At 34.5% G+C, this 10,945-nt stretch overlaps 1 protein-coding gene across 1 annotated transcript; it reads right to left on the bottom strand.

Moving 5' to 3' along the window:
* Positions 1-1,192: 1,192 nt before the first annotated feature.
* On the bottom strand, positions 1,193-6,518 carry LOC143538007 (UBP1-associated protein 2C-like). Its single transcript, XM_077031650.1, has 8 exons — positions 6,511-6,518; positions 5,461-5,497; positions 3,627-3,724; positions 2,914-3,034; positions 2,007-2,150; positions 1,741-1,934; positions 1,585-1,660; positions 1,193-1,501 (listed from the first exon to the last, which is right to left on the bottom strand). Exons 1-8 carry the CDS (start codon positions 6,516-6,518, stop codon positions 1,193-1,195), a joined length of 987 nt encoding a protein of 328 aa, XP_076887765.1.
* Positions 6,519-10,945: the final 4,427 nt, after the last annotated feature.

Below are 10,945 nucleotides of genomic sequence, written 5' to 3'. Positions count from 1 at the left end.
TTGGTCATTTTGGGTGTATTGAGTTTGAGAGGTTGATTGGTGATTGGCGGTTTTTAAGGGGTGGTATGTGTTCACGTCGTCAAGTTTGGGAGAGAGGTGTTACAAATGAGAGCGGAGACTTCATTTTCATCTCAAACTATGAAAATAAATGTCTTATAGTCTTATACTTATCCTAAAATCACTTTTAATTAAAAAAAATAAAAACGTAATATTTGCATCATGCTCAATGGGATCCGACTGAAGGGCGTGATGGATTTGTTGACGAGTTAATTTAACAAAAATACCATCGTTTACTTCTTTATTGGTCGGCTGATCGGTTTCATGTAAAGAGTATATTGTTATGCCTTTATCTTTCCATATCACATTGTGTAATATAATATAAGCATATATTATCTTTTTAAAAATTTGGGCGGCTTCAATGCCAAGTGAGTCAAATTATAGCTTAGTGAGTTTTTTATACCAAAAGCTCATTCCACGTCATTTCTTGCCACTTCTTTTGTTACCTTGAACCTTATATGATTATCGTTGTAATAAGCAAGCGATTTTGAGAAACTTCCCTTACGAGGGTGTATTGACTGCATTCCGTGAGTAGCATAATACACATGCTTGTGTTGTGTTCCATTAACCTCTAATGGACACTTCAGTGCGGATACATGTACATTATCTTTGAATAATAGCGGTTAATTGTGGACATTGAGGTCGTTGTTGGAACTGTGATCACTTGTCATGTACCAACCTCGCCATTCCATTAGGCTATTCCTAAAAAAAAACCCATCTTTACTTTCATTTGACGAGATCTTGTGTTACAAGAAATTCTAGTGTTATTTTAATATATACTCGTGTATTTGTTTAATTGTCCTATATGTCCCTTCAAACTCAATCAGGCATTTTGTTTTAACAATTGAATATTGCATTCTAATAATATTGATTTTATTTAGCAAAAACTTGTTGATAGATATTTTCATTAGTTATGTTGTGTTGATAACAAAGAGAGTGCAACCTAACTAACACAAGTTAACAAAAGACAGAAAGTAACAAACTTATGAGTTATAACTAAAAGTCAAACCAAGTCAACACTCTACTAGACAAACAAACTAAGTTGCACCATAATCTTTAAGCCACACAAACGATATTCTACAATCTAATCTACGCAGTTTTATAAGACATAATAAAGACTCACTCGATTCACAAACTAACGAGCATTTCTAAACTTTGACCCGATGCAGAGGTCAACAGACCAGCCAGGGTTCAGCATAGGTGGTGCAGCAGCAGATGGTCCTGCAGTTTCTTGGCGCGGTGTGTACTGAGAGCATGACACTTGAGGTTGGATCGAGTACCACAGAGGAGCAGCAGCAGCAGCAGGCGGTGGTTGGCGGTGGTGGTAGTAAGGAATGCCACCTGGATAACTGTAACCAGCCATGTGTACAGGAGCCATTCCTACTTGTGGTTGCACACCTTTGTTCTTTGAGTTGTAAGCAGGTTTTACTGTAATATTTCTACCCTGCATTTTATCAAATTAAATTTCATATTATTATTATTATTATTATTATTTCAATATATATATAAAAATAATTGAGCACTTACCCACAACATCTTTTGTGGATCAGCAATAGCCCACCTTGCAGCCTTCACAGTCTTGTAGGTAACAAAACCGAAACCACTGACAAACAAAAAGATAACGAATTCGCGTTAAGAAAGGGAGAAAGGGTAACATGATGAATAAATATGTCCAGTATTTACCGCGATTTATTTGTTACTTTGTCATATGCAACATAACCTTCTTCTATATCACCATATTTTTTGAAAACCACAAGAAGCATTTCACTTGTAGCTTCGAGGGGCAACCCGCCAATAAAAATCCTTCTTTGTGCTTGATCATCACTACTTTTGGTACTCACACCACCACAAGCCAGGGTGCAAACTGTCATTTGCCCCTGCATATATCAAAGAAAATATTTTAACAAACAAAGAAAAAGGAGAATAATCTTGTGCTTAGTCTAACTTACATCAATCAATTTAGTTGGCGTTTGTAGAGCCTTCCAAGCCGAATCAATATCTTTATATGTGACAAAACCATACCCGCGCGAGTTTCCACTCGCTTTATCAGTTATAACAGCACCTTCCTCAATTTCACCATGCTTAAGAAACGCCTACATGTGATCATAACCGTTAGCAACAATCTACAGCAAGGCTTTTCATGAGCTGAGCCGAGCCGAGCCGAGCCGAGCCAGGGCCAGCTTGGGCTCGAGCCCAAACTTAAACGAGCCGGAATTTCGAGCTCGAGCTAGGTCGTGACTTGTAATTTTCTTTTTATTTCTATTTTTTTTTACAAGTATTGATATATAGAAGACAATTTTTTTTTAACATACACATAATACACAATTTATAAATAAGAGAAGTGATAACATTATATGTATTAACTTTGTCTTTCCTTTTTAAAGATTGAGAGACATAATATATGTATTATATTTTTTTCCTTTTCATATTTATATATGTTGTTGTTGTTGTTGTTATTATTATTTATTATTATTACATATATTAAAGTTTGGTGTAAAATTTTAATGAGCAATCAAACGAGCTCGTTTTCGAGCGAGCCACTAGCCGAGCTAATCCTGGCTCGAGCTCGGCTCTTATAGATACGAGCTCTTTTTGAGTGAACTTCGTGCGATCCATGAGCCATAAACTTTTTGAGCACCCATATACAACACAAGCATCATAGTAGAGTTGTCAACACCAACCTGCTCACATACAAACGGGTTGATTTGGGAAATCTTTAAATCGTTTTATTCAAAAACTTATTTACTACTAAAAGAGTATTAAAAGAGTATAATGTAATTAATAATAATTTGAACAACCCAACCCGAGCCGGCCTGTTTTGCCACCTGTACCAAGAAGCATGAACAAAGAACTCACAGCACACAAGCTTTCAGTAGTGGTGCTCCATGCTAATCGACGGACAAAAAGCCTTCGATTTGCAACATCCGTGCTTGCAACCCTTTTAATTTCTTCTGCGATTAAAGGGTATTCGCATCCGCTTCAATTTCAAACATGCAAAGAACCAAATTCAGAACATAAGCTGCAAAAAAAAAAAAACTGCTTTTGGGTGTATCTTCTGTTTTATAAACATAATTTCTGTTTCTTGAATAAAGAATCACAATTGGGTCACTCTAACATTTAATAAATTGGATAAAAATCACTGCTTTTGGTTGTATCTTGTGTTCTATAAACAAACCCTAATTTCCTATGTCTTGAATCGAGAATCAGAATTGGGTCTAACATGTTATCAATTGCATAAAAATTACCACTTTTGGGTGAATCTTGTGTTTTATAAACAAATCCTAATTTCCTATTTTGTTGAATCAAGAATCACAATTGTGTCTAACAATTTATAAATTAGAAAAAAATGACCACTTTTGGGTGTATCTTGTGATTTATAAAAAAAAAACCCTAATTTCCTATTTCTTGAATCAAGAATCATAATTGGGTCTAAAATTTAATCAAAATTGTATAAAAATACTGTTTTTGATGTATCTTGTGTTTTATAAACAAAACCTAATTTCCTATTTATTGAATCAAATATCACAATTGGGTCTAACATTTTATTAATTTTATAATAAGAGACTTACAACTTTGACAAAAGATTGACTAGCTGGGTTTTGGCAAGTGGGTTCAACAATGAACGCAATTCTTGTGATGCGTTGAGGGTAATTTGGTCATTTCTGGTGTTTCGGGAGGTTGATTGGTGGTATATGGTTTTCGAGGGGTGGTATATGTTCATCTTATCAACTTCGGAGGAGAGGCGTTACAAACGAGCATCGAGTTTTTCTTTCAACTCAAAATTATGGAAATGAACATCCTTTTTATCTCGGTGATCCATAAAGCAATTTTAATTACATAATTAAAATAAATGAAAAAGTAATGCTGACGTTATCAAGTTTTGGGCAGAGGTGTTATAAATGAGAGTCGAATTACCTTATTTTTTATTTTATTTTTTATTTTTTTTGTAATCTCAAAACCATGGAAAGAACATAGTGTTATGGTGTTATAAACGAGTGTTGAAATAAAAATGCAATACTAAGATTACACACTTGTGGCCTAATGATAGGAGATTTGGGTCACTTTTGGTGGATTAAGGCAATGAAGGGTTAGAGCTAGGCCCTATGTAAGTTTGAATCCTGATCTCATCCGGGTTTTCGTTCTACCGTGTGTTACGCTGGAGAGTTATGTTCTTGTGGTGGCACAACAACTGTCAAGTGTCAACTGGCAGGCTGGTTTCTCGGCAGAACGCCCACGCCAAACTTTGAAAGCCAGCGTGGATCTGGTTAAGACAACGTAATTTGGCTAGAGGGTGGCAACAAGGCTCTCCAGTTTAGAAAGTACGATGACCTAAACACAAAAATATCATTCCATAAAAAAAATTAGAAAAATAATTTTAAATACAGTGTCTAACACTAAAGATACAAGATAAACATTTCATTAATAAATAAAGAAAAGTACAAGGTTAAATTCAAAACATTAAAAAAAAAAAAGATGAAGCTAGCGTATGAGCACCCCTCCACATACCTTTACGGCCACGCAATAACAAATTAAGATTTTACGTCTTAACCATATTAACCTTTAGAATATTAGGTCAAGTTTTGAAATTATTCCAATCAAATCACTTGTAAAATATTCTAATCAGGTCACTAAAGTTTTCTTTTTGTTCTAATCCTAGATATTTTACCTATATAACAGATTATCTAGGTTTTTTTTTATTTTAAAATAGTTTGACATTGCATAATATTTGTTAATATTTTATTAAAACTTGAATAAATTAGTAAAAAATTGAGAAAAATAATTTTTAAATTGCGAAAAATTGTAAAAAAAAATCTAAAAAATTACGAAAAATTACAATATAATTAATATGTTTCTATTTTTTGTTATGAAAACAATTAATAATTCTAATGTTCTGCCCAATATGGTAAGAAGCTTGGGTTTCTCAATGAAGACTCAAGTTCAAATTTCACTAAAAACACTTTGGATGGGTATGAGTGGCTCAATGAAAGAAGACTGTGATCTTTGTGATCTCCAGTTCAATCGTGAGGGCGTCCAAGTTTAACCACCCGTGGGTCTTCGACCGGGTGGGATTTCCCTGGAACTATAAATAATTTGGAGGCGTTTAAGGGCTCCATACGGCTGGGTTAGGCCAACTGACGGTGGCCTTTTGTCATTGAATCACCTCGTACGGAGTACCTAGGCAATTCTCTGTTTGTTAGTCATTCAAAAAAAAAATATTAATAATTATACTATTAAATATTTTAGTATCACCTAACTATCTTTTTGAAATTTTTCTAAAAAATGGTGGTTTCTTATTAAAAAACCGTAACTTAAAAAGGGTGATTTCTTACTACTTTTTTTTTTCACATTTTTAGATTTTTTTTTTTTGCAATTTAAAATTTGTTTTTCTCAATTTTTACTAATTTTTTCAATTTTTTTTTTTAAATTTTGCAATGTTAACCTATTTAAAAAAAAACTAAATAACCTGCTATTCAGATAAAATATCTAGAATTGAAACTCAAAGAAAACTTTAGTGACCAAAACTTGTCGATAAACGAATTTTCAATATTTTATTGTTAAGACAGATAGAAGATAATTTCCTTAGGTGTATAACTGAATACATCTCCTAACCAACACAAGTTGTGATAGTTAAGAAAAAACACAAAGTAACAATCTTAAAACTAAAGTCAAACCATGTCAACACTCTAATAGACAAACAAAATATGTTGCCCAATACTCTTTAAGCCACACAATCTAATCTACCCAGTTTATAAGACATAATAATTAACAAAGACTCGGTATTTTAACAACATTTGGAGTTATCAGCCTTCTTAAGATGGAATGTCAACCGTCCATACTTAATTTGACGCTAAAAACACCATTAAGAAAGAAGCCCATCACTGTGGAAAAATCCCTTGAGAAAAGATCTCGCCTTAATCATCTCTATGCCATTGGACTAGAAGGTCAATTGCACTCGATTTACAAACTAACGAGCATTTTTAACACTTCAACCCATGGCACGGGTGAACTCCAATAAAATGATCCTTTGATTGTGGTTCTTAAAGTTGTAATAATCACATAAGAAACACATTAAAAAAACACCAAGAACAAGGAGAGTGTTATCTGATAACCGAACCAAAATGTTATTCTTGTATTCGGTTTTCAGGTTGGGCTGGGAGAAAGCAATTTAAATAAACACGTATCTTCACAAAATATGTCTGCTCATAAGTATCAAAACATAGCAAGTTCCAAAACCATTCTTCTTGCACCTTTATTTCTGTATCCAATCCTCTACAAGAAGAAAATGCAAATAACAGAAGTATTAAAAGGTTAAGATACAAATTTCATTTTCTTTCTTACAAAATATTATTAGTTAGCATTATGTCATCATCACATCATAAATAACTATATATATTTTATATGAGAAACTTTGCACTGAAGTTAAAAGTGTATGACTCCCAGTTTTGCATTTACATATTCATAGTTGACTTCAAATAATTATTGTTATTAGTTTTTTAAAGTAAGAAAAAGAAATAATTTACATCATTCACTTTCCAAGATGTGGCAAAAGTAAGAAAAAGAAATAACTTGCATAAAAGTGCAATTCAGGTTCATAGTATGATTGTAAATTTATATGACCAGTAAGAAAATTCATTTAGTTAATGAATTTTTACCGATGCGCTTAGGGGGTTTAGGCCTTCTTTCGGCTCATGATGTCGGGGTTTACGCTTTTGTAGCGTCGAGGGCTCAGTCTTGGAAGCTACAGAATCACATCTTAAGGAATAGCGGAGTTGTCGACCTGGACCCAGACTACGTGCAGGCCCTGGAACGCCTAAATGGCGCTCTCCCAGACTTTGACATTGGTGGTTTCTCTAATATGGACACCGCCCCACCAAAGCCTCAAAAAACTTTGGCGAATGCCCTTTTTGGAAAAATCGCTCAGAGCCTGGGAGAAGTTTTTGGATTGTCCCCCCGACAGAAGGCGGTTTTTGAATGCTTACAAGGTCCTCATGCCCAAGATTTTCTGACCGTTATCCCGATTGATGGCTTGGGCCAAAGCATGTCTGCGGTTGAGTATAGGGCCATTCTTAAGTACCGTTTGATGGTCCCAATGTACCCCGAAGACGAAACATGTCCGATCTGCCGTAAGGCCTGCCTGGATAAATTCGGAGAGCATGCGGTTCATTGCAAGGAGATGCCTGGGTTCAAATACCGACATGATTGGGTGCGGGACGTTCTTTGGGACATCTTAAGGCGAGCCGGGATATCAGCTAAAAAGGAAGCCCCCGTAAACTTCCTTACAGACCCCACGGAAGGGAGATCCACTCTACGACCGGCAGATTTGCTCGTCTTTGGTTGGGCCGGGGGAAAACACGCTTGTGTTGACCTCACAGGGGTATCTCCCTTAGCTGGTTTGAGGGATAATGGGTTTGTAGCTGGGCAAGCAATAAAAAGGGCTGAAACGAAGAAGGTGGAGAAACATGCTAAAGCCTGCGAAGAGAACCAACATGTTTTTGTCCCTCTGGCTTTTGATACATTTGGCTCCTTGGCACCGGAAGCTATCCGTTTTCTAACCAGGGTCCAACAGGTTGTGCATAGCAATGTGTCGACTCCAAAGGGGCAGGGGTATGTCTTTAGCAGGTTAGGGTTTGCAATTCAGAAAGGGGTGGCGGCGCAGCTTGTTGCCCGCCTACCTGCTATATTGATGTAATATCTATGTTTCATCAATATTAAAAATGAAAAACAAAATTTAGTTAATCGAACAAAATTTCATATTCATGTTCGTTCATTTATTAAACAAATTAACATAGACGAACTTCCCCGTTTAACGGTATGCTAACGGTTTACCCGACGTTCAGTTCATTTGCAACCTTAATTGCTTAGCATCTTTTTAGCAAATTGATTGTAAAGCTACAAACTTTCAAACAAATTAACGGATTTCTAACCTGAATCGAAGGCTTCAGATCTTCAATACTGATCAATTTTCAGTGATTGGACTATCGGTCAAAATTTCTAGGGTTCAAGGGTTATGTAAATTGTTGTATCCGACTCACCCGACTTGCCCCCTAATTTCCTACTTGAAAATGATGGGTTTTCAACTTCACGTTTGTCATCCTTTTCTTGATTTGTCTATTTATTCGATATATATTCTATCATGAATAGTATAACGCATCGTCAATTGATATATGCATATTTGGATAAATATATTTGTGTTCATATATTACAAAAGTCTACACACGTCTGGATTCACTATAATACTTTGACCTATGTAATTATTGTCTCAAGAAAGTGTGAGGTATCAAAGAAACAACATTCTTGCTTATAGATAAGGGTGGCAAAACAAACTCATTTGGGTTGTTTTGGGTTAATTTGGATAACTTTTAAAATTGAGATGGGTTAGGATGGATCAAAAGAATTTTGCAAGAAGGTCAATATGGGTTAGGAAAATGCTAGTGACTTTTGGTTATAGGTTAGAATGGGTTTGTTTATGGGTTAGAATGGGCTAAAACAAGTTTTATCCAATTTTATTTCAAACAAAACCCACGGAACCGAATAGAAACCGAGAAATCGAAACCGAAATCGTCAAAACCGAACATATACCGAAACTGACCGAAATGAAAAAAAGCAAAACCGAAGCGAAAAAAAAAACTGAAAAAACCGAACCTGAACCGAGACAAAACCGAGTTTTTCTTTTTTTAATGAACGAGGAAGACGGGGAAAACATTTTAGTTATTTTATTTTCTGCGTTTTCGATTTATATTTTGAGTTAATATTTTTGAATATTTTTTTGAGGGGTTTTTGAATCCTTTGTATTTTAACCTTTACTTGGTTCAATAAGGGTTAACTTTACCTATCTTGACCCATATCCATCATAAACCGAATGAAACCGAAAAATCGAAACCGAACAACAACCGAAAGCATTGAAACCGAATAGATACCAAAACGAAAATAAAGCAAAAATGAACCGAAAAAAAAACCCGAGCATAAAACGAGACAATACCGAGTTTTTTTTATTTTTTTATTTTTTATGAATCAACGACAACGGCGAAGACATTTTTGTTATTTTACATTTTGTGTTTTTGATTTATATCTTGAGTTATTAATTTTTTATTAAATTTTTTAAATATTTTTTTGAGAGGTTTTTGAAACCCTTTTCATTTTAACCTTTATTTGGGTCAAGATGGATTAACTTTACCCATCTTGATCCATACCCATTCTAACCCTCTATTTTAAAAATCCATCATGATCCATCACTCAAATCCAACCCAACCCACTCATATTGTCACCTCTACTTATAGAGATAATAATTGAAAAGATATTCCAATAATATTTTTCACAAAATAGCTAAACGTACTGCATCTAGTAAAATTACTGTATTGAAGCAAAATACATATCCAAATATAGAAATAATACGTTACACTAAATTAAGGTTCATGGTGTACAGTTCTAGCTAATGTTTATTGTATTGCGAATATTGCTTCGCTCGCAAGTCACGAATGCACTTTTGAAAAATGCGATAGCTTGGGGACGGAGACTAATTAAGTGCATACCATTACGTTACACTTGGCATCATGTGACTTGGGTAGCAAGTAATCTTTCAAACACAGAACAAGTTCTAACAATTCCCTCAACACAGAGCTGTACAATATATAAATAGCCACATTTTTAAAAATGGTGTTTTTGTATGACTTTTGTGTAATGGTGGTTATCTCCAATATATATGTTCGTGATTGTTAATTTAAAATCTAAACGAGCAGTTTATGAACATAATTGAACAAAGGTTAATGAACATATATGAACAAACGAAAACCAAGTAACCAACACAAACAATATAAATGAACACACTTAAATGAATACAAATGAACAAATATGAAACATTAATTGGATAATTCATTTAAAATTTCATCAAAAAAACAAACATAAATGAACACGCATAAACAAGCATAATTAATAGCTCCAGCTATATAAATTCTGAATGAATATAATAAACTTCCATACAATAAATTAATTTAAAATATAAAAAAATATATTCACAATAATAGAAATAATAAATGAAAGGGGGTCCATTTTGGAGGAAATTGTTGTAATAATCAATATTAATGTTGAAAACACACTAACAGAGTTTATAGCCGTAACCACAAAAAGGTTGAATGTATTTGTCGGCTTAAAAAAAACCGGGACCCTAACACTCTAGCTTGCTACATAGGTTAAAACCATTTATTAACAAACTATTTATATATGTATTAAATCAAAACAAACTCCATTGCAAAATAAAACAAATCATTACAAAAAATAAAATAAGAAAATGATTTAATACAAAAACCTAAATAAACCTCCGGGCTAAAAGCTAGTAGAATGATAAATCACGGGGGTGTTTGGGATTGCTTATTTTCAGCAACTTATAACTTATTAACTTTTTGAAAAGTAATAAGGTGTTTGGGATTGCTTATATTGTGAGAGGAAAAGTTCCATAATTTACACTTTTGTAACTTATTAACTTAATAAAAAGTTATAAGTAGGTAAAATAAGGAATCCCAAACACCCCCTACGTCACAGGCCAGTGCCTACGATTGGAGGCCTCACGTCGCTCCCCCACCCCTCTCGTGCCACCAGATTGCTCCATTTCAAAATGACGTTGGTTTTTTAAAGTAAATTCGTGGGGCAACGGGTCTCCTTTGGATCCTCCAAACCCGGAACCCAATTCTTTCACCATGGGTTTACCTTCAACGCACAGCCAGCCACCGTTGCAGCGTTCACTCTAATACCCTTGCTCGGATACGAAAACCCTAGGTCCTCCGTCGGTTAGTTTTCCTTACAGATCTATCTCGTAATTATACTCACTGATTTTTTTTATATATCCGTGTTTGATAGATATAGGGTTGCTAATTTTAATCTCCAAACCCTAGAA

The sequence above is a fragment of the Bidens hawaiensis genome, unplaced genomic scaffold (genome assembly GCF_021521415.1).
Source record: "Bidens hawaiensis isolate Kalapana, Puna unplaced genomic scaffold, B.hawaiensis_p1.1 tig00011464_1, whole genome shotgun sequence".
NCBI lineage: Eukaryota > Viridiplantae > Streptophyta > Magnoliopsida > Asterales > Asteraceae > Bidens > Bidens hawaiensis.
This window is presented reverse-complemented; position numbering and strand designations above follow the sequence as displayed.